Source organism: Polypterus senegalus, chromosome 1 (assembly GCF_016835505.1).
Source record: "Polypterus senegalus isolate Bchr_013 chromosome 1, ASM1683550v1, whole genome shotgun sequence".
Taxonomy (NCBI): domain Eukaryota; kingdom Metazoa; phylum Chordata; class Cladistia; order Polypteriformes; family Polypteridae; genus Polypterus; species Polypterus senegalus.
The window spans coordinates 307822733-307847536 of NC_053154.1; the positions used below are offsets into that span (position 1 = coordinate 307822733).

At 40.9% G+C, this 24804-nt stretch overlaps 1 protein-coding gene across 1 annotated transcript; it reads left to right on the forward strand.

Annotated features, from left to right (window-relative positions):
- The first annotated feature begins 815 nt into the window (after window positions 1-815).
- On the forward strand, window positions 816-19901 carry LOC120519481 (beta-microseminoprotein A1-like). The gene is made up of 4 exons (XM_039742483.1): window positions 816-866; window positions 14811-14922; window positions 15880-15985; window positions 19621-19901. The coding sequence occupies exons 2-4, from the start codon at window positions 14847-14849 to the stop codon at window positions 19739-19741; spliced, it is 303 nt and encodes a 100-aa protein (XP_039598417.1). The 5' UTR covers window positions 816-866; window positions 14811-14846; the 3' UTR covers window positions 19742-19901.
- Window positions 19902-24804: the final 4903 nt, after the last annotated feature.

The following is a 24804-nucleotide window of genomic DNA, read 5'->3' on the forward strand; positions in this document are numbered from 1 at the left end:
GCTCTTGCCATCACTCTGATGCAGGTTCATCTTTGTCTTTTTTGTCCACAAGCCCTTGGAGAAGAGGTTATTCAGACAAAGACAGAACATGTAAAATCCATATAAACATTGACTAGGCCAGGATTTGGACCCACTCTATGAGAGGCCATTGGTATCAGCAGTAACTGCTCTGCCAAGGAGTTGACAGCAGTAAATTGTAAAGACAACAGGACTGGACAGCTGAATTAGTGAGCAAATGGAGATTAATGAAGTTAAAGAAGTGAACCAGCAGGGTCCACCCTAGGATGATGAATGCCAATAAGCTGACAGGGTGGTTCAAAACAAACTCTCATGATGATGGAAAATTTGTAAAGAATGCGATGAAAGTGATGTGTGCTGTGTGAGACTACTTCACGTGCTCCTGTGTCTCCATCATTGGCATTTCTGGGTCTGCAGGGACTGAGCACCAGGGTCTTTTATACAGTTTTTCAATGCTGTCATTCTATAGAGGTCAGCACCTGTCAGAAAATATTTTACATTAGTCTCACCACTCCACTGTGTGTTCCTCCTAATGTGCTGTGTGAATTTAACGCTGCTCTTGTCCTTACTTCCAGCACCTTCTCCATCTTCAGATCAAGCTCACGGGCTTCCATATAATATAGTAGCTTCCAACAACCACACAGTGCAATCATATTTACTTTTGAAACAATTTCGAAAAGCTTGGGACATCCTGTTTTTACCACGTTACTGTTTTTTTAAATGTTAAAAAAATTAAAGGAGCATCAAGGGTGTGACATCTTGATGGCTTCTTATATAAACACTCTCTGCCTGCAGTCGCCATCATTCAACACGTTACACCCGTGGAAATAGCAAGAGCTGTGGAAAGGGTAAGTGCATACACTCTCATCGCTGCTTTATTGGTCATAAAGTCTCATTACTTTTGTTTACTGTAGAAGTGAACTAAAAATCCTAAACTACAATATAAAAGTGGAGGCATTTTATTAGTTACAGTTTGATAAATGGGCAGGGGTATAAAGTACTGTACGTTAAACAGAAAGTTGGCGAAGTTCGACATTTTGGAATATATTAACTTGTATATTTTATCTGGCACCTTTAATAACACATGCCATCCCAAAGTGTACATCATAAAGCGGAGCACAAAATGTACAGAAATGCAATTACAGCACTTTTACAATTACAGGGCTAGATGACCCATTTAAGTGTCTCTAATGCAGATTAAGGCCTTAAATTTGAACATCTGAACTGCAGCAGTGTGACCGTACCCAGAGCATTGTACAATGGAACCTCGGGTCACGAACGTCTCAGAACACGTACAAATCGGGTTACAACCAAAAAGTTTGCCAAACTTTTGCATCTGTTTACGACCACACACTCGGGTGACGAACAAGCCAGCTTCCCTCGCGGTTCGTACGCGCCGATGATTTCCGCACATGTTCAGTCTCTTCCTGTACATTGTTCTCATTCAGACGTGAGTGCATGCAAGGTTAGTTTTCTTGGTTGTTTATGGTTAGTTTTTGTGTAAATTAAGGATTTTTCAAACTTTCATTTTTTCCCTGTGCTAAAAACTCATTAAAAAAAGTGTTTACAGAGAGCGGTTCGTAAGGCTATAGCGTGAATTCTTGCAATGTTAGTTTTCTCTGTTCAAGGTTTTCTCAGTGTTTTTACATTTAGTGTACTATTACACTGTGCATTCTATGGTATAATTAACTATTTTTGTGCTTAAAAATCTTTAACAAAAATATATTTACATACAGTTCGTACAGTCTGGAATGGATTAATTGTATTTACATACAATCCTATGGGGGAAATTAGTTCGGGTCACAACCAAATCGGATTGTCCGTTGACCCGAGATTCCACTGTAGTTGCAGACTTCACAAGAGTGTACAAGATGTCACTTTTAGACAAAGACACTCCTGGGTGCCTCTCATCAGTGAGGGCTGCCGTACTGAGCAAGATGCTAATGTCTTCTTATTTTTGCATTTGCTCTTTTGGAATTTTGTCATCTTCAATCGTTTTTAATAAAGGAGCACTTTTGAAACTGTTGTGGTGTGAATTTTTATATATACATTGATAAATATTTTTTTATTTGTAAGTCAGACAAAGCAAATGTAATTTTTGTGTTTTATTTCATTGATATGCTTTCCTGTCTAACCAAACTGCCGTGAGTCTTTAGGGTAAAATTCAGAAAGTGAATTTTATGACAGGGTTGGGGGAAACGCCTAAAACCAGTTTGGCAAGTGATTCTCTGCAGGATTCTTTCAACAAAACCTCAGCAAGGAGGCCAAACCACCTAGCTGGCAAGCTTTACCTTAACAAATGGTATTGGGAGCTGGTGTGAAACCCATTATGTTACACCAGAATTCTATTGATCTAAAGTTAGCTGTTTGGCTTTGAATCAGAAGACATTCTCTACTGCGACACCCTGTTGGCCATGGGATTTGAACTGAGAATGTATAAATTCGGTTGCTTTACCCCTCCCTCTTTCTCTCACACCATTACCATGAAAAAGTCTGAAGAGCACAGCTCAGTAGCCATATTGAGACGGGCATGCGGCCTGTACTGAAGAAAACTAGAAATGATGACTTAACTAGAGACATTTAAGTAACTAACAAGTCGGTCTGACACCTGAAACTACACATCAGCAATTATCCAGTTGTATCGCTGTCAGTATCCACAGGTTGTATGGTGGCCAGCACTCACTTGTACTTTGCTTATTATTACAGTAAACCCTTGTTTATAGCAGTTAATCCATTCCAGACTCTACCGCGATTAATGAATTTCCGCGAAGTAGGATTCTTTATTTATAAATCGAATACTTTTGCAGTTAGAAGCATAGAAAACCTGTTTAAGACCTTCTAAATACGTTTTTTAACATTATTAGAGCTTGAAAGACATGAAATAACACCCGTTAGTCAAAAGTTTAAACTGTGCTGCAGTTTCTTCTCACAATTAAAAGAATGCAAACATATCTTCCTCTTCAAAGGAGTGCGTGTCAGGAGCAGAGAATGTCAGAGAGAGAGAGAGAGAAAAGCAAACAATCAAAAATCAATACGGCTGTTCGGGCTTTTAAGTATGCAAAGCAACGCGATAAAGCAGCAGCAAGGATGGGAGCAATGTGAAGGTAGTCCGTCAGCATTTTTGAGAGGAGCGTCCATCTCCTCTGGGCAAAACAGCCCCTCTGCTCACACCCCCTCCGTCATGACCAGAGAATGTCAGAGAGAGCGAGAGTGACAGAGAAAAGCAAACAATCAAAAATCAATACGTGCTGCTAAAGCTTTTAAGTGTGCGAAGCACCGCACGGGAAGTATATCGTATACAACTGAGGAGTTTTAGTTAATACGTAATACGTGCTCTGATTGGGTAGCTTCTCAGCCATCCGCCAATAGCATCCCTTGTATGAAATCAACGGGGCAAACCAACTGAGGAAGCATGTACCATAAATTAAAAGACCCATTGTCCGCAGAAATCCCCGAACCAACGAAAAATCTGTGATATTTATTTAGATATGCTTACATTTAAAATCCGCAATGGAGTGAAGACGCGAAAGTCGAAGCGCGATATAGCGAGGGATCACTGTATTATTATTTTATGAAAATTATCAATAATACATTATTTAAGTTGTAACTTAATTCCTGCTTGTCTTTTACTCTATGTAATTGTCTGAGGTTATAGATGTAGAAGGGAACGTGGGGAGACATGATAAAGTACAGTACCTTATGTGACAGGTGTCTGGTCACACTTACAGGTAATCTAAATTAAACACCGTTAACATATGAGACTACGCCACCCAGTTTTATTAAGAGACTGGGAACTCTTGAGATTTACAGAAAATAACACACAGGGTTCTTTAAATTGGGCGGTGAGTAAACACACAATGAAAGACACAACAGTAATTTCAGGAAAAGTAACAGTAACTTTTATTACACAAGACAATAATAAGTACATTAAAAAGATAAATGAACATAAACAAAATCTAACAAAATCAGAAACAAAATTCCTTTTTTAGAAAGGAAAGCACACAGTCCACCCTCTAAAAGTCCATTAAAAACAAGGATTGGAGGATACAACCTTTAGTGCTGCAGAGTCCAGTTTGCGCACTGTTACCCCAACAACTAATCTTCCAGCTATCCACGGATGCACTCTGTTCACCGGACACTCGTTTCCCAACAGAAGTTTTATCAAAATCGTGAAATCCCTGTCAGTGTCTCTTCGTCGTTCCTTTTTTGTTTCACTCTGCTGTGATCTAGGCACACCTCATTTCTCGTTTGCCAGCTTTGCTCTGTCCTTTCATGCGGCTCCCCTCTCTCGCTGGATCCACAACTGGCAGCTCCTTGTGCAGCTGTCTCTTCCTCCCTGGAAGTAAGTGTTGCCGTCCTTGTGCCTCACGTCTTGCCAGCCACGTACCCTCATCTGCCTGCGAGTCCCTGTGCTCTGTCCGAATGTCTTGGCAGTATTCTCAGTGGACTGTCGCTCTCTTTGTCTTCTCCTGCCACAGAAGTTTAAATCTCCTTCAGTCCCTGCCATTATCAGTTTTGGACAATAGGATTAAACAATGGCACATCTAAATTTCCTGGGTTTAACAAATAATGAAAACACAAGTATTGTTACCAACTATCAATGAGCACACAGCTGATTAGAAACTAATATTCTCAGACATGTTAATTTTCAAGGCAGGTAAATACAAACATTTTCCAAAGAAGGAGCAGTTCTTTTATCACAATGCTATATTGTTTGTATGTTTAAGCAGTTAAACTTCAAAGTGGTGATTCTTTTGCAAGACAGCAAATACCGATATCCTGTAGACAGCCATCACAATAATCAGTAACAGGATAACCAAGGAAATTTGCCTCTTAAGTTCTTGCCTCAGTCCAAACAATGGATGCCTAGTGCCTGTTCATCTGCTGCGTTTTAAATGTAATAGTTACGTTTCTTTTCCTAAGAGAGAAATGGAATGACCCAGTGTACAAAAATGTCCCCCTCTGACACTTATAAACACTGGTAAGTCTATGAGATCTGAGACATTCTGACAAAGGCTACACATTAAAGAATACAAAAAGGGGAAAGTAGAGTAATAGAGAACTCTACAAGGACAAAACAATTGCAATTATTTTGTCAATGCCTGTGTTACTTTTTTATTGTTTGGTAACTGCTACCTGAAAATGTGGTCTAAAACCTCTCCAAAATCCAAGTGCCAAATCCATCTTCTCTCCTAAAACTAACCTTTGTTCTTTACTCACAACCATCTCGCTTTTCTCCATTTTATTACAGGGAGTTTCAAAGTGAACTGGTCAGTCAGGTTTTGAATTACTGAAGCTAATTGTGTGTGTTTTTTAATTACTACTGGGCCTAGCAGAGCTGTTAGGGCCTTCACACCCCTGGGCATTCCTGACTTGCTGCCTGAGATTGTAAACCTTCCTGCTGCACCATCCCCATCCTTTGTTCCTTTGCCTCTCTTGTTTCATTCAAGCCAACTCCTAAACTGGTGCATTTTCTTTTCATCTCAGTCATTCTTACACTAGCATTTTCAGAGCTTTCACACACAAGCAGTTGAATTTCTTTCATTTCCACTGTTCCTTTTTTAAATTCCACTCTTTCTTCACTCAGTTCCCATATTCCATTATCCAGTTCATGCCTTGCAGTCAATTCAAACTCACCAGCTTCTCTGCCTTCTATCTGTTTTCTTTGTCCTAAATCAAATTTCATTGCAGCACTGGTTACCTTTTCTAACAGTGGTGAAATATCTATCGGTGTAGCATGTTCTTTAAATACTGGACAGATCTCAGAATTACCTGGAGATTGTGATGCAGTGGAGAATAATGGAAGGTAATGCCCTTGCTGTTTTCCTTCCTTTCATTCCTCTCTTTTCACACACTCTCACATTCCTACTCTTTATCTGAGCTATCATCGGTCTCATGTAAGTCACCCACCCATGTTTTAGGGTTCCAGTCAGATCCCGTTACTATTGCCCTAACTTTTACCATGGGCAGTTTAAACCCCTTTTGTCCTTCGCTTTCTCTGTTTTCCACTTGAGCAGTGGGTGTTCTGCATGTTAGCACCTCACATTTTTCTTGCCAACTCTTATATCGCTCAGAACTTAGACATTCACACAACACTCCATTTTCACTTTCATCCCACATTGTTATTTTCCTTCTCATACTGATCTTCCTTATTACCAATAATACAAGATAGTAAACCTCTTATAACAGCAGCTGTCTTCTTTATACCAGATTTCTGTTTTCCTGCTTTTAATCCTTCCAGCCCCCTTCCATTTTGTGGTACGTTTGGCTCAGCTTCTGCTTTCTTTATCTGCACTACAGGTTTCCATTTCTTAGCTTTAGCCACTCTGTTGGAAGATGGCTGGCTTTAATTTGAATTTGGATATTACTAAGTCCCTGCGGTGGGCTGGCGCCCTGCCCGGGGTTTGTTTCCTGCCTTGCGCCCTGTGTTGGCTGGGATTGGCTCAGGCAGACCCCCGTAACCCTGTAGTTAGGATATAGCGGGATGGATAATGGATGGATGAATTACTAAGTCCACAATAATACTCTAATACAATTTGCCAATTTTGTTATGGGTTGGCTTACTTTTTCCCCTGTAAGCAAACATACACACACACACACTGTTCCAATCCATACAAGCACTGTGAATGATGCCTACTCTGCCAGTCATTCATTAATACTTTGTATAGGACTCATTAAGATTCTATGCATTCAGGTACCTGTGGGTGATGCTTGCACAGCCTATCACCTCCACAGTACTCCAATTAGGGACTTACTTCCACCAGCACTAACAAACATGCGGGTGTCCTCGTGACACGTATAAAATGTCAAAAAATTTTATTTGGTTATGTTCCATTTAGCCACCAAACAATGCTTTACTTTCACTGCATTTATACACTGGCCATCCTTACAATTACATACATTCACACACACACACATCAAAACAGTATTCACAAACAGGGTGCAAAACATGGTTACTCCAAAATCCTTTCCACTATACCAATTGTTTTGTCCTGGTAGAGGTCTCTACAGTATTACTCGACTTTCCCCTCTTTATATTCTTTAATGTGTATTGTGGTCCCCGGCCGGGAGGGTTTGTGCCTCCTCCAGACCAAGAGGGGGCGTCCGTCCTGGTTATGCTGGAGGCCTCGGGTAGAGGGCTTGGAAGCACATCCCTGTAAGGGCACGTGGCCACCACCAGGCGGCGCCCCAGTGCCTTATTATCCCGGGAGCCCGGCACTTCTGCCACACCAGGAAGTGCCGGGGGGAAGATGACTGGGGACACCCGGACGGCTTCCGGGTGCGCAGCCGGCACTTCCGCCACACGGGGGTGTGTGCGCGGGAGATTGCCGGGAAGCAGCTGGAGCCCATTCGGGTTCCTATAAAAGGGGCCACCTCCCTCCAGTCATGAGAAAAAGTCGGGTGGAAGAAGGACGGAGCTGGGGAGAGGACTGGAGGCGGCCAGAAAGGCATTGTTTGACTGTAAGGCCTGGACTCTGGGGAATCGGTGCTGGAGGCACTGGGAATTGGAGTGCACGGTAAATTTGTATATAGTGTAAATAAACAGTGTGTTGGGTGAACTATGTTGTCCGTCTGTCTGTGTCCGGGCCAGAGTCCACAGTAGCCTTTGTCAGAATGCCTCAGATCTCACAGACTTCCCAGTGTTTATAAGGTATTGTACTTTATAACTTCTCCCCACCTTCCCTTCTACATCTATAACCTCAGGCAATTACACAGAGTAAAAGACAAGCCAGTGTTAAGTTACAACTGTAAATAATGTATTATTGATAAAGTTCATAAAATAATAAAAATAAGCAAAGTACATGAGGATACTGACAACCATACAACCAGATGAATCCTGATGTGTAGTTTTTAGGTGGTACGCAGACTTGTTAGTTACTTAAATGTCTCTAGTTAAGTCGTCATATCTAGCTTTCTTCAGAGCAGGCCGCATGCCTGAATCAATATGTCTGCTGAGCTGTGCTCTTCAGTGTGTTGTCCTTTTTATAGTAATGGTTAGAGAGAAAGGGAGGATTAAAGCTCCCTTTAATTTATATGTTCTCTGTTCAAATCCTACAGCCAATAGGGTGTCATGGTACAGAATGTCTTCTGATTCAAAATCAGTCCTAAAGACTCGGTGGGTTGGTTAGACATGAAAGCACATCAATGAAATAAAGCACCAAAATTACATTTGTTTTGTTTGACTTACAAATAAAAACGTAGAGAAGAGCCAAGCAAAATGACACTTTTTATAGGCTAACTAAAAAGATTACAATATGCAAGCTTTCGAGGCAACTCAGGCCCCTTCTTCAGGCAAGATGTAATAAAAACGTACAAAATATTTATCTGTTTATATACAAAATTTCACACCACAACAAACTCCCATTGTTGGACACTTTTAGAAAACAGTTTTACTTTTGGGCTAAAAGTTGCTGCATTACAACTTCCCACCATTGAGGCTGATTTTGAATTAAAAACTTCATGAATATTCTCATCTAAAGGCGTCTCTGATTCACATTCAAAAATTTAAAGCCTGGTTTGTCAATTTGCTGGTGTTTAATAAAAGCAGTGCTACAGAAAATATATTGATTTAGTGACTTTATGCTGCCTTTTAAAATTTAACTTTTATAAAACACCATTAACTTTAATACAGTTAACATGGCAATATCAGGAATTCAACACAAACCCTTAAGATAAGTTGGACTCCGCCAGGGGTGCCCCTTGTCTCCGATTCTGTTCATAACTTTTATGAAGCCAGGGCGTTGAGGGGGGCCATTTTGGTGTGCTCGGGATTGGGTCATCTTTTTGCAGATGATGTTGTCCTGTTTGCTTCATCAGGCTCTGATCTTCAGCTCTCTCTGGATTGGTTCACAGCCGAGTGTGAAGCGGCTGGGATGGGAATCAGCACCTCCAAATCCAAGACCATGGTCGTCGGCCAGAAAAGGGTGGAATGCACTCTTAGGGTTGGGAGCGAGATCCTGCCTCAAGTGGAGGAGTTCAAGTATCTCGGAGTCTTGTTCACGAGTGAGGGAAGAATGGAGCAGGAGACCAACAGGCAGATCAATGCTGCATCTGCAGAGATGCGGGCTCTGCATCAGTCTGTGGTGGTGAAAATGGAGCTGAGCCGAAAGGCAAGGCTCTCAATTTACCGGTTGATCTACATATGTTCCTACCCTCACCTATGGTCATGAGCTGTGGGTAGTGACTGGAAGAACGAGATCACGAATACAAGCGGCTGAAATGACTTTCCTCCGCAGGGTGTCTGGGCTTTCCCTTAAAGATAGGGTGAGGAGCTCAGTCATCCAGGAGGGGCTCAGAGTAGAGCCGCTGCTCCTCCGCATCGAGAGGTGTCAGATGAGGTGGCTTGGGCATCTGATCAGGATGCCTCCTGGACGCCTCCCTGGTGAGGTGTTCCGGGCACATCTAACCGGGAGGACCCAGGACATGCTGGAGGGACTGTGTTGAAGTGGCTGGGGAGAGGGAAGTCTGGGCATCTCTGCTCAAGCTGCTGCCCCCACGACCTGTTCTCGGATAATTTAAGATAGATGGATGGGTGGATGGACCCTTAAGATGCACAAATTAATCTTTATCTAGAGATGGTACAGAGATTGTAGCTGCTACCTCATAGTCATGGAACATGGGTTCAATTCCTGTATCAGTGCCTTTTAACTCCGGGTACTCTTAAAGACTCGAGTATTAAGTAGACTGGCAGTTCTAAATGTGTGAGTGATAGAACTTGTATAACTGTGCCCTGTAATGAGCTAGCACCTCACCCAAGGGTGGACCCTGCCTTGTATCTAGTGCTACCTCAATAGCCCTGGAGGAATCAAACATTTATAATAAGGTGTGTCTTTGAAGGTTTGTGGCTTACATGCATCATTCATCATGCTGTATAGTGACATGCATGTGGCAGAAGGTGGTTACATGAAATTGTACACTTAGCAGAAATGTGAACTTGCAGCCTTCCATTTTAAATCTTTTGTAGTTGCATTTGTAGAGGGTTTCCAAATAGTTTAAAATAGTTCAAATGCAGCTACCAGACAAGATTTTTAGCCCTAGTATGACTTGCCGTAAATAAATAAAATAAAATAAAAACTCCACACTCCAAGTGTCTTCTATTTTAAGATTTTAGAGAAGTTCAAAACAAACAATTCACAGAGAACATAAGGGAAAAAGTTGGTAATACACATAAAAAAGGGAAAAAATGGAAACTTATGATATTCTGCTTAAGAATTAAGGATCTAGGTTATAAACATAGGGTCTAAATATTATCTCTTTCACCACATCTACATACCTAACAAACATAACAAACATACCAGTTATAAATTTATATGCCCTTAATGCCAATCTAAAAGTTCATGTTTCTTTCTAGCTGTCTAACTTCAATCTAATGGCTATACTTGATGTCTTGTCACACTTGCTTTGCTTTACTCAATGACGTATCAAAAGGCATGCAGATCTACATGGCATATAGGACAACTGCTTTCATGTAATCACTTTTCATAGATCATACTTATTCAATGAACTGTAATGAGTCCAACACATCTGTCCACATACACACACACACACACACACACACACACACATATATATATATATATATATAGTCACAATAAAACACAGGAAAAATCAAAGGTTTGGGGCAACCACCCATATAATAACCCTGGCTGCAAAATGGGAAAATTTCATGAGTTGTGAATGGTACAACGTTCAAAACAGAACTGATGGTATGGAGGCATAATGGCGGCTTTAAAGGCCAGTACAGGAAGTGACATCATCAAGACCAGGACCAGAAGTGATGTCATATGAACTGGAAGTGGCATCATCAGTAGTGCCAGACCCAGAAGTTACATCTTAAGGACTGGAAGTGACGTCTTCAACGGCGCTGACACCAGAAGTGATGTCTTCAATGGCGCCAGAACCTAGCAGGATTTTCTGTGGATGGTCTGCAGAGGATTGAGAGAGAGAGTTAGTGCAGCTCGCCACCCCCTGGTCTGGTGTTGTACTATTATTATTCAGGCCCTCTAGCTGCCTCCAATCTCCCAATCGCATGTGTGACAATATACAATATATATATGTTATGGCCAAAACCAGAAGTTTGGCCAGTTCCCGAATTGGCCAGCCGTTTCGCATTTTGGCCGAGAGGTGTGGCCAAAGTCCGAATTACTAGAAATGACCAGTGTATATGCTACTTTGGCTGGCCATATCGCGAAGTGACGAGAACTCCCTGGTCAAAATTTGATGCACTGATGTAAGACTGTCCACTCATGGTGCGAAGATACTTAAAAATTTCAGATGCAGATTCAGAAGTGAGTTTTCCATTCTGCACGAGAAACTGCTTAAGGCGGGTCTTGTTCAGAAAGCGGACGCCACTTGAGACAGCCTTCCCCTAGCCCAAACACTAATCTTAAGGTCAATAAAATAGGTCCCTGATGTTAAGTCACTATTTTAGGGCAAAAATGATAACAGAAATGTGAAACCTACTTATATACCTAATCTTAACTATTGTGAAACAACAAAGTGGTGTCTGCTTTCTGAACAAGAGCCGCCAAGGCTACACTCGATGCAATTGCACTACTAAGTGCGAAAGAAATCGCTGCTCATGCCTTTTTCCTTCCGACTTTGGCCGATCGCCCCATGCCATTTCATTGGCCAGTCAATTTACAGCGACATTGGCCATTTCCTGCTTTGGCCAATTTTGGGTTTTGGCTGTAACACACACATACACTGCTCACAAAAATTAAAGGAACACTTTAAAGAAACACATTAGATACATCAGATCTCAATATGAAGTTGGATATCTATACAAATAACGACAGGACAATGTCTTAGGAACAAAAAGATGCCAAGTCTTTTAATGGAAATAAAAGTTTTCTGCCTACAGAGGGCTCAATTGTGTAGACACCCTAAAATCAGAGTGAAATGAAGATGTGGCAGGCTAGTCCATTTTGTCAAAAACTTAATTTCTGCTACTCAAAATGCTTTTCAGTATCTTGTGTGGCCCCCACGAGCTTGTATGCATGCTTGACAACGTCAGGGCATGCTCCTAATGAGACGACGGATGGTGTCTTGTGGCATTTCCTCCCAGATCTGTATGAGGGCATCCCTGAGCTGTTGTACAGTCTGAGGAGCAACCTGGCGGCACCTAATGGACCGAAACATAATGTCCCACAGATGTTCTATTGGGTTTAAGTCAGGGGATCGTGAAGGCCATTCAATTGTTTCAATTCCTTCATCCTCCAGGTACTGCCTGCATACTCTTGCCACATGAGGCCGGGCATTGTCGTGCATTAGGAGGAAACCAGGACCTACTGCACCAGCGTAGGGTCTGACAATGGGTCCAAGGATTTCATCCTGATACCTAATGGCAGTCAAGATGCCGTTGTCTAGCCTGTAGAGGTCTGTGAGTCGCTCCATGGATATGCCTCCAAGATCATCACTGACCCACCACCAAACCAGTCATGCTAAACGATGTTACAGGCAGCATAATATTCTCCATGGCTTCTCCTGACCCTTTCACGTCTTTCACATATACTCAGGGTGAACCTGCTCTCATCTGTGAAAAGCACAGGACGCCAGTGGTGGACCTGCCAATTCTGGTATTCTATGGCAAATGCCAATTGAGCTCCCCAGTGCTGTGCAGTGAGCACAGGGCAGTAGACATTTGGGCCCTCAGGCAACCCTCATGAAGTCTGTTTCTGATTGTTTGGTCAGAGACATTCACACCAGTGGCCTGCTGGAGGTCATTTTGTAGGGCTCTGGCAGTGCTCATCCTGTTCCTCCTTGCCCAAAGGAGCAGATACTGGTCCTGCTGATGGGTTATGGACCTTCTATGGCCCTCTCCAGCTCTCCTAGAGTAACTGCTTGTCTCCTAGAATCTCCTCCATGCCCTTGAGACTGTGCAGGGAGACACAGCAAACCTTCTGGCAATGACACGTATTGATGTGCCATCCTGGAGAAGTTGGACTACCTGTGCAACCTCTGTAGGGTCCAGGTATCGCCTCATGCTACCAGTAGTGACACTGACTGTAGCCAAATGCAAAACTAGTGAAGAAACAGTCAGAAAAGATGAGGAGGGAAAAGTGTCAGTGGCCTCCACCTGTTAAACCATTCCTGTTTTGGGGGTCATCTCATTGTTGCCCCTCTAGTGCATCTGTTGTTAATTTCATTAACACCACAGCAGCTGAAACTGATTAACAACCCCCTCTGCTACTTAACTGACCAGATTAATATCCCATAAGTTTCATTGACTTTATGCTATACTCTGATTAAAAACTGTTCCTTTAATTCTATATTCTATTCAGTATATATATATATATATATATATATACATAAAGATGGTGCAAAAAACTAACAGATTCAAGTTCTACACCAGTTTAGCTTTATCCTTTATCATACAGACAACATGTGTTTTAACATGACAATAAACATTTAGAGGTCACTTCATTTAGTATAGTTTTATGTCATCTGAACTAACTATAACTATACTATACTATACTATACTATAGCTAACTATAACTATTCCACACCTGTAGGTCTACAACATTAGCCCTGTCTTTGAAGAAACTGGAAAATGTTTGCGATGGTTTGTGACCACTCAAAGAATAAACTGTTTCTGTTCATCATCCCTTTTCAGTATGTCATTATACTTCTCAATGAGACTTACTTTATTCCACTTTCAGCTGCGTTGTTCACTACTGTCATGTGGTTCTGTTTCAGCCTGGGTTCCTCCCTAGGCTTGGGTTCGAATCCATGTTTTATGTCTTGTTGATTTTTTATTATTTTGTTTGTACTTATTTTATTTCTATTTATTTGTATTTTTCTTGGGCTTTGATTTTGTCTATATATGTATGCCTTGATTACATTCCTTGTGTTTTGTGGGTGGTTCCCCAGTAGGGTCGGGCCACCTGCTCACACTGCAAGGGATTTCCCTGAGATCTGTATAGTCGAGGACAACTTGTTGTCCCTTGTGATTAACTTGAATGTGCTTGAGAGTGGTGAGTTTTTTGCTTTGTGATTTTCTGTGCTTATTACATTTTTGAGTATATCTCAATATTCTGTATTGGGACTTTGTTTTCACTCTGACTGCTTTGTGGTTCAGGCAACTTCTTTTTGCCATTTTGTGCTCCAATGAGCTTGCGTTTTGTTCTGAGCATCCTTGTCTGAAATACAAAAATCTTTTCATATTGTATAAATTCTATGTGGCCTTCTATGTTACTATTCAGGTTTTTTGATGGGATTTCCCCCTCTATTGAGAGTTTTGGAACTGTTACAGTTAATCTTGAGACCATATATACCTGCAGAATCATTTATTTATTTGCACATGCACTCTCTTGTTGGTGGTGCAGTGGTAGCGCTACTGCCTTGCAGTTAGGAGATCTGGGTTCGCTTCCTGGGTCCTCCCTGTGTGGAGATTGCATGATCTCCCTGTGTCTGTGTGGGTTTCCTCTGGGTGCTCTGGTTTACTCCCACAGTCCAAAGACATGCAGGTTAGGGGCATTGGCGGTCTTAAATTGGCCCCAGTGTGTGCTTGGTGTGTGTGCCCTGTGGTGGGCTGACACCCTGCCTGGGATTTGTTCCTGCCTTGCACCCTGTGCTGGGTGGGATTGGCTCCAGCAGACCCCTGTGTTAGGATATAGCAGGTTGGATGATGACTGACTCTTTTTTTTTTGCAGTTCCTTTTCACTTAGCTTATTGTTGTGTATTTTTGCCTATTGTTGGAAGACTCACAGAATAAGATTTTCATTATACTAAGTACATATGACCATAAAGCTGAAGTTGATGGTGAGTTTGTCATCTTCTGTCTCTTGCAGAATATCCTCGCTTGCTTAGCCCTGGGACTTCTGGCCATGGTCACTCTGTGTCATGGTGATTGTTTCCTTTATCCCAACCCACCTCGTCCAGTCAATGGTAAAGTCCCCTCAGGTATGAGTTTTCTTGTTTAAAACTTTTATGCTGTGCTATATTTGAGTCAGGTTTTCACAGAAATCGCTTCTCATTCAATCAGATGTTAATCCATTGAAATGTGAAACATGAATTATATGTTAAATGGTGAGCAAAGCAGTAAGCAGTAGCAGGCATTCACCCTCACAGGAGTCAGGGGGCAGCTGGCGACAAGGGCTCAGTTATGAAGGGAGAGGAAGGAGGGCAAAATGTTGGAAGATGATCAGGGAGACCAGGAGTAACAGAGTAGCAAGAACATATTAATGTTTAGGTGGGCTCTGTGGGCAGAGGTGTCTGTTGTCTGTCTTGTTGTGTTGTACTTTGTTATTCCAAGCTATTATTCATTTCTTCATTTGTTAATAAAGTCCCCTTTTTGTGCATTTTTGAACCCCTGTGTTCAAAGGAAGGGCATAGAGGGGAGGTGGCCACTGGGCATTTAGGCCCACATACCTATTCTAAAAGGGACACACAAATAAAAAAACTGTGTAATGTCATTCTGCACCAGGATCTGCCAGTACTTCACCTGATAACAAAGGTATAAATCAGAGTTGAACTGACATCTTTCCAGAGGCCGCACTGCAAACTTCTTGAGCCATTAAGGAGCAAATTGGACTCAAGCAAAAGCAAACAGATGTAAATAAGTGAAGGACTCACCTATGATGAGATTTTGTAGCTGGAAGTGTCTTTAACATTTTGAGGGCTGATTTTTTACTAAAAAATATCCTAACTACGAGGGGCTGCTGGAGCCAATCCCAGCCAACACAGGGTGCAAGGCAGAAACCAAACCCCGAGCAGTGCGCCAGCCCACCGCAGGCTCTAAGATGATCTTTATATTTGAAATGGTCATTACCTTGAGCCAGTTGATCTCTGAAATGGAGAAAAGTGACTTAGTTATGTAGTAATTTGTACAGGTGTATAAAAACCTGTTATTCTTTTCAGGTTGCATGGATCTTCAAGGTGTGTTACACCCCACTGGTTCTAAATGGATAGATGAATATTGCTACAGATGTGTTTGTACCAGAAATAAAATTTCATGCTGCAGTACGTAAGTAACTTCTTTTATTGATGGGGGAGCCTAAATTGTTGCACATTCCCTCAGGAACCATATTGGCTAGTCTTAATAAGACTTTCAAAGCACCAATGATGCTTTCTAATAACATCGCATATACATTTATGCTCTGATTTTTCATATAAACAGAATGAAAGAGTTAAAGAAAGGCCCAGAATAATATATAATTTTTGGAATATCTAGTTATTCATCCATCCATCCATTACCCAACCCACTATATCCTAACTACAGGGTCACGGGGGTCTGCTGGAGCCAATCCCAGCCAACACAGGGTGCAAGGCAGATGCTCATTTTCAAATAAAAAATTAAATATAGGCAATAAAAAAGTTCAGGCAATCCAAAAGATACAGAAAATAATAAGAAATGTCAATTAATTCACAAACAGTACAAAATTGATGAAAGATCAAAATATATACTGTATGAAATACAATTTGTGGAATTAAACGAAAGGACAAGGAAGTAAATGCATAGCACAAATCAAAAAGGTATGGTATGTAAATTAAAAAAATTTAAATTTTAAAGTATACTTTAAAAAAAAAATGATCTCGTACCAAAAAAATTATAAAACAATGATTTCATTGATCGTAATATTATTTATTAAATTAGTTCAAACAACCACCGTAATTACCGATAAAAAAATTTCTTTTGTTGACAAAATAACATGTAACAATGAAAAACAAACTTACCAACTATTAGTGTTCATATGTAGCCAATCATACATGATAAGCATTGAACAGAAATACTTATTAACACTAAGTTGCATAATTTCACCAATGATTTAATAACCTTTCATGGAAATTCAGAATCAGCAGAGTAAAAAAAATTTCACAAACAGTATTAAATCACTAAAAGTACTGTAATTTTAAGCACAAAACCACAAAAAGCAAAAAGTCAATTTCAAAAAACCAAAGCTCAAAACAATACTGAAACACAATTTGCCTTAAAAAAGACAGTAACAAGAACCTAACTGTTGAAATTTGATCATTGGCTTAACAGACAAACCTACTTCAACAATAGCACTGAATCGGCTGCCAAGAAAGCATCTTGAAATGTTGTCAGTCAATCAAAGTGGTGGGGCAAATTCTAGAAAATACAGAGTTCTGGGTAAAATAGATAGACACAAATTTAATGCATATAAAAATGTCAATTCTACGAGGCAATAAACCTTTATTATACGAGATGTGTCACAATAATCCATACCAAACATCGGAAGTTTACTTGCGTATACTAACTATAGCTAGTTATTTTGTTAAGAGCATTGCTGAGTGCCAATTTTCCAGTCTTTTGAAAAACACCACACATCCATCCATTATCCAACTCGTTATATCCTCACTGCAGGGTCACAGGGGTCTTCTGGAGCCAATCCCAGCCAACACAGGGCACAAGGCAGGAACAAACACCATGCAGGGCGCCAGTCCAACACCAACATAAAGTATAAAAATATCTGGACTGTTCTCCACTCAACTTTCCTTATACCCGTTTACGTAAAGCAGGCACCACTTCCGGTTGTCCAATTATAATGAAACTTCAAAACTGTGTGTTTCCTGCAAATTTTCAATCACATATCTTTTGCAAGTTGAGATGGCAAAGAACAAGTTCCGGTAATCCGATCAAACTGAACTTTCAACTATGATTGTTTTTTTGTGGTCAGTAATATACCACTTCCAGTCACTGGATCCAGGTAAAATTTTATATCTAACGATAAGTAATGATCAAACAAAATTTAAATTATTTATCCCTATTTATATAATGGTAGTAATGCATATATAACAGTGCTGATACCTGTTAAGATATCATTTGCAGATTAAGGTGACATTCTATTTCTATGTGTTTCTTAACGATGATGTAAAATTTCAATTATTTTTCTCTTCTTATAATGCAGTTTCACATGAAATCTACTATACAAAATTTCAATTAATTATTTAAACTATGTACCAGGTTATTTGAAAAATTTTGAAATTTGTTCAGGTAAAGTATCACTTCTGGCTGAGGTATGTTGCCCAAAAGTTGATAGAAAACTAACATTTTGATATAACACCAATTTGCCAAATTTCATTTACCTAGCTCAAAGCGCTCACGTTATCCAAACACACAGACATAATTGCAAAAATGATCAAAACGTGTTCAGGAGTCGATTTTTTTCCCAATTGCTATTCTGTCTTTATATTACATATACAGGGTGAGGCAGAAAGGACGGACGTTCTTTACAAAATCACAAAATAGTTGATTTTTTCTTACAAAGAAATTTATTGAAAGATTTGAGTTCATATTGAAATAGCATTTGACAATTTGTAGGGATGGAAATGCAGGTCTAAATGCAAAATACGCCTTACCGAACGATTACTGAGGCCAAGGTAAGAAGAATGCTTCCGAGCAGATCGACTTGGACTGCGCAGCAGGGCTAGTCGTACGCTTTCCACATTTTCAGGGGTACGTGCCGTTCGTGTAGCCCCCGGAGGTCTTTTGTTCATTAGTGTACCTCATATACGAAGTGCTTTAACCCAACGTAGGACAGTGTTACGAGCGGGGACAGCTATATTTCTGTGGATATTGAAATGGCAATGAAACTCACGCTGAACTGCTGTAATAGATTGGTTGTTCTTGACAAAACAGTCGTACGCAAAAACGCGGTGTCCTATCGTCCACGGCTCCATGGCTTTAACTAAAAAGAAAATAAAAAAATGCTATGACTTCGCGAACCTAACACCGCCTACCACACATCTGTCACTCCACCTAGTGGTGAGTTCTAGCCATTTCAAAGACGGCCGTCCTTTCTGCCTCATCCTGCACAAGAAAGTAAAAACTGAAACATGCAGTCTGGTGAAGATCCCCTTCAAACCTGACACCGCAGTTTGAGCAGTTTGCTCAGCAAGAGTGGGCTAAAGGACCTGTGGACAGGTGCAGACGTCTCATGGAGAGCTTCAGGAATTGCTTGACTGCAGCAATCGTAAATTCTAAAGATTATGCAACAAACTATGAGGTTAAGGCTCCCATCATTTCCCCCCAGGCCATTTTAATTTGTGTTATTATTTGAAATATTCTGTTGAACCAAAACTTTTAACACAAAGTTAGATTTTTGTTAAATATGGAAAAAACAAAGATGAATACCCGTTACTTTTGTCAGTTTCAAGTTATTTCAGAGACAATTGTGCGTTCTTCTTTTTCGTGGAAGGGAATCAACACATTTGTCCATTTCTGTACTTACTAGGAAAAGGTAGTTTATAAAATCAAAACAGTTCATTGTTCATTCTCCACCACTGACTTTCTGTGTCAGTCAGAGATCATATTGTAGGTATGTAGAACTAATTTTACTATTAAAGTCTTATAATTGTCTTGGATCAGTCTTACAATAGAAGGGCACTATAGTACATCAAAATGTTTGAGTCTCAACCTCTAAGTCCTTGTGTGCCCACAGAACGTTCACCTGTCCTCTCAAGGTTTATAGTGTAAAATTAAGTAAATGTGACCAGCATTGTGAATTGTGCTTACAACAGAAAAGTACTACAAAAAACTCAAAACTCTTGAGGTTCAGTCCTCACCATGCTGTTCATTATAATATTGACTAAGTGACGTGTATCCATTCACTTGTTTCCATTTTTTTTTCCTAACAGAATTCCAGTGTTTACTGATCTCCCCAGCGACTGTAAATCTGTGGTGGATAAAGACTGCAACTACAAGCTGGTGAAGAAGCATAAACCTGACACTGATTGTATCAAAATGTCTGTTAACTAAGACATCACTCACTTACAAGAAAATATCTAGTCATGTTAGACGTGTTTTTAGTCTTCCTTTGCTTTAGTCATTAACATTTCTTCTTTGCTAGTGAAAGAAGTAAAGTCGAGGCACACCTCACAAATTAACTGTGTGAATGGGTGGTTGTGGGATTCTCCAGAAATAAAAACATTATTTTCTGCTTTCAAATTCTCAGGCTTTCTGCTTCTCTTGTCTCCAGGATGCTGCTTGGTCCCAGATTCCTGGGGGGGACAGCAAAGGTCCATTTGGTTGTAATGTGGTAGGAACTGAAGAAGTTACAGACTGGTGACACAGAGGACGGTGTCATTGCTAATGCAAGATAAAGTTCACGAAGATGCCAGGAATTCTAGGATTCTCAAAACATGAAAATCTCTCAACTTGCCATCTTTAGACATCAACAGTGGACCAGTTTAACACTGAAATAATCTAAAACCTCCAGTACCTCAGTCATGCCAGGCTGACCATGGGTGACAGAAGGGTACGAATATGTCTACAAATATTCAGTGCCACTTTCTGGTTACTTCAGTCTACCCCCTAACTTTAGACTTATGTACAGTAGGTCCTGCTGTAATATATGCTGATATTTTCATATGGTTTCAAATCAGATATGAATCTTTAAATTTGGGCATGGTCCTCTGCTTCAGGGTGGCTTCACTGGGAGTATGGAAACCTTTGGAACATCTTTGGTAGGATTACCCAAAATGTGACATTTACTCCACTAATACATGGGTCCTGGTCACTGCTCCCTTACGTTTTCTAGCAATGGGTCCAGAGATTTTAAGCCTTTCCACAGTGTGCTAAACCTTGTAACACAGCATCGTCTTTGATGGATGCAGCGGTGTTTCTAGCATGAAAATTCTAGTGGGGCCACACCAACCTGAAAGAGAGATGTTGTCAGAAGGAGCATAGCCATCCTAAGAAGTTACTGTAAGAGAGAAAAAGCAACTTTTGCTATTCAGTTGTTACATTTTAATAATTCATATATTCTCCCATTAGTTACAAGTGTGTATGTCAGAAGGACAGAGAGAGTGAGAGGAGGAGATAATCAAGCACTTAAAGAGGAGAACATAAGGGAACCCCCTAGCTGGTAGCATTCACCTTGGTGCTCCGTGCGGTCACACTAGCTTAGGTCAGAATGTAATACATGCTGATATTTTCATATGGTTTCAAATCAGATTTGAATCTTTAAATTTGGTCCTTGGTCACTGCCACTGTCACGGGTGGCCTGGAGTTGACTTCACTGGGAATATGGAGACCTTTGGTGGGATTGTCCAGATTGTGACATTTACTCCACTAATGCATTCTAATAAATATCATGCATGGGACCTGGACACTGCTCCTTTAGGTTTGTATCAATGGTTACCCACCATCCTCTGCTTAAATCCATTGCCTTGGCCATGGCTTAGTAAGGATCCGAGCTTGGGGCTGCTTAGGGAGTTGTGGAAAGTGAGTGCAGATGGTGTTGTCTGTGACCCAAAGTGAGTGTTGTGAAGTGGAGTTGCTGTTTGCACAAATATACAGGCAGGGGTTGCAGCAGGAAAAAAGAGGGAGGCTGCACAGAAGGAGCTGTGGAGGGAGCAATAATGGAGGTTGGCCAGGGAAAATGATGGCCTCAGTAAACCTCTCATGATGGAGTCAGTAAAGACGCTGCGTTTCACAATGTATTAGGTTTTCAGCTCCAGTGATAAAATATCCCCCTTATAATAATGCAAATGATTGCATAAAATGAAAATGTTTCAATATAGTGCCATAGAGTACAACCACCAAAGATATGATAAGGTAAGACTAAAAGATATGTCAACATGAACATCAAATACACAGCACAGAAAGCAGAAAGAAACACACATGAATAGTCATACATTTCCATTTTGTTTCAAAGGATAAAGTGCTAAATAGTATTTCACATACAGTAAATAACTGGTGTGATTCATGACAATGACAACTAGTCCAAAACACCGAGAAGTGCAAGCGCATGCATCATGTAAATGGTGCCAATGGGTCACTTTAAAAGGGCTCTGACCCTTAAGCTCCAAGGAAGAACTAAAAACATTCAGGCTGCTCAGGTGCACACCACAGTAGTGAATGGTGAGAACACTGGCTGCAGGGTTCAAAGGCCTGCACAACCACCCCAAAAGCAGGCAAGTGAGGCCAGGCACAAAGGAAATGTCACATAGTTTAAAAATAAATAGATACCAAATTCCATTGGGCATCAAAGGCAAATCTACCACTTGTTTAATTTTTGCACAACAACACTGTCGACTGGGACATGGAGATGGCAGATGTCGCCCTTGCCCTGATGGTGCAGAGAGACTAGTGGATGGATGAACGCTGTAATGCTTCTGGTGAATTGTGAATCTCAGGTTTTTTAGGATTTGTCAGAAACTTCAGCCAGACTAGTTAATTGGACAATCAGCAAACTAGACAGGCTGACTCATCTGTTGGCCGACTTTGCATCTCAAAATTATTTGGCTGCAGAAAAAAACAACAGTGATGGGCTCTATTTCTGAACCTTAAAAAGCATACCCCTTACAATGAAGAAAAAAGAAGCGTGGTCCATTAGCAGCAGGTAATGGTTACTGTCACAGATGTCTGGGGTTCTTGTCTGGCCGGGATGCCTTGAAGGACCGGAAGGTGGCATTAATAACTTCCGGGCCACAAGGGGGGGCAACCTCTCTGGACTAATAGAGGACTACGGGAGAGGAGCACGGACATTCCAACCCATTGGGACCCGTGGCCACCGCCAGGGGGCACCTTAAGCCTCAGGGAACCCGGGAAACAGTTACTTCCGCCACACTCGGCAAGATGGCGGAAGAACCTGCCAAGGACGCCCGGAGTGCTTCCGGGGCAAAGAGCAGCACTTCCGCCACACCAAGAAGGACGTCATCAGCCACCTGGAGCACATCCGGGCGGGAATAAAAGGGGCCGCCTTCCTTCAGTCAGGGAGCTTGAATCGGGAGTGGGAGCAGGACGAAGCTCCCAGGAGGAAATAGGCAGCCAAGGACTGTGATAGAGAAAGATTTATTTTGGTGATTAATTGCTGTGTGCGTTGTGTGGTGTTCGGGACTTAAATCCTGTGTTTATTTGGGAGAAATAAACGTGTGTCTTTTTATAAAGATGTGGTCTCTGACTGGTGGTGTCCGGGCAAGTCTCACATTACTAAATAAAAAAGTGTTTGAAATGAAAGCATGCAGCCGGTGTAGCCCTCCAGGTTCTGAGTGTGACACCCCTAATGTACAGTGAGCATGTCCTTCAGGTGTCTGCATGGGGTTTCTCCTGGTATTCTTTCCTCCACTAATTTTCCAAAGATTCAAAAGTTTAGGTGTAAACATTTTCTCCTACTCCAGCAGATCCTCAAAAGAGAAGCCACTCTAATTCTGCATCCAGTTCCTCCAGAGACTACGTCTACAACCAGGCTCTGACATCACTTCTGGCAGCACAGTAGACATGCCTCTGAATTGTTTGATTTGTAATTTTAAACTGTGGAGCAGAGGGATAAATCAAGGAAAAACATGTCTTTGTCCCAAACATCATGGAGGGCGCTGTAAATTATTAGCATATAAGCAGTAGGACACAATTAGTATAGAAAATCGTATTTTTAAAATTGGTAATTTACATGTATAACAAAAGTATTACAGTATAAGCACATGAGACAAGTAGATTTAATATTTCACAAAGCATTAAGATGTAAGAGTTAGAATTAAAATGGCTTATGTTACTATTATTATTTTGTAAGCCTGAAACCACAAATAGTTCATAAGCCAAAGAGAGCTGAAGAATGAGCCCCTCGCTTAGAGAAGGGAATGTGAACTCTTTGGCTGTAGATAAATGTGGCAAGCGCCAGTTAGAAGGGAGTAAAGATAGGCCTTGTCAAACAGAAATAATGGACAGAGAGGGGTTTGACACCCCCTTAACTAAGAATTATTGGGGGAAACAATTAGAGGCAGGACTAGAGCAATGGAATGCTAGAAGTCAGATGAGGAAGAATAATGGCTTATATGGTAGGAACTGTAGTAAACCTAAAAGGTGCCCATTGCTGGCGGCTCATTTTTCCAGCTGAGATGAGTCTGTATGTGCGCCATACAATAAAGGATAGGTTCCCAACCTTTTTTGGGTCAGAGCACAAAGAGTGATTCGATAGCGCCCCCCTTGGGTGAACTATACTATACTATATATTAAAAAACAAGGACAGATTTTTAAAATTATTTTATTTGAAGATATTATCAATATTGTTGTATTGCTCAAAGTATGATAAAAATTATCCATCCATCCATCCATCCATTATCCAACCCGCTACATCTTAACCACAGGGTCACGGGGGTCTGCTGGAGCCAATCCCAGCCAACACAGGGTGCAAGGCAGGAAATGAACCCTGGGCAGGGTGCCAGCCCAGAGCAGGGCATGCACACACACACACGCACACACACCAAGCACACACTAGGGACAATTTAGAATCGCCAGTGCACCTAACCTACATGTCTTTGGACTTAAAAAATATATATTATTAAAAAAATGACAATAATATTATTAGTGAGAGAGTTGAGTTTGGTGTGATGACAGTAATTTTATGATGTTTGGTGCCATTTTTGTCACGAGCAATCTTAAATCACCACACTCCACTATTGACAATCTGTTTCTTTTCTTTGTTAATAGATTGTTGACCATGCTATATCCTCTTTGAGCTAAATATGATGATAGGAGACTTGTAGATCGTCTAATTCAGGTTGCCATCAGGGAAATTGAAATTAGTGTTTCTTCCCACTAGATGCTAGAGATAATGAAAGCACGAAAATTCTTAAGTCTCAAAAAATGTTAGTAAAGATTGCATCAGCACAAACAAACAGAAAAATTTACTCTGTGAAATAACAGAACAGTGAAATGAGATTGAATATATTGTTCAGATTTAAACTTTAAGTCGGAGACTTGTAGATTGTCTAATTCATGTTGCCATCAGGGAAAAAAAGTAGTGTTTCCTTCCAATGAAGAGGCCATTCCGCGAGAAGTAAAAGATTTGTTATTTGGTGAAAGAGAAATCCGCACACGCG

Bases quoted from the DNA above. Each gene is read 5' to 3' on its own strand.
- LOC120519481 (XM_039742483.1), top strand. From the start codon at position 14,847: ATGGTCACTCTGTGTCATGGTGATTGTTTCCTTTATCCCAACCCACCT. The intron at 14,923-15,879 runs GTATGAGTTTTC...TATTCTTTTCAG, and splicing joins CAATGGTAAAGTCCCCTCAG to GTTGCATGGATCTTCAAGGT. The intron at 15,986-19,620 runs GTAAGTAACTTC...TTTTCCTAACAG, and splicing joins AAAATTTCATGCTGCAGTAC to AATTCCAGTGTTTACTGATC.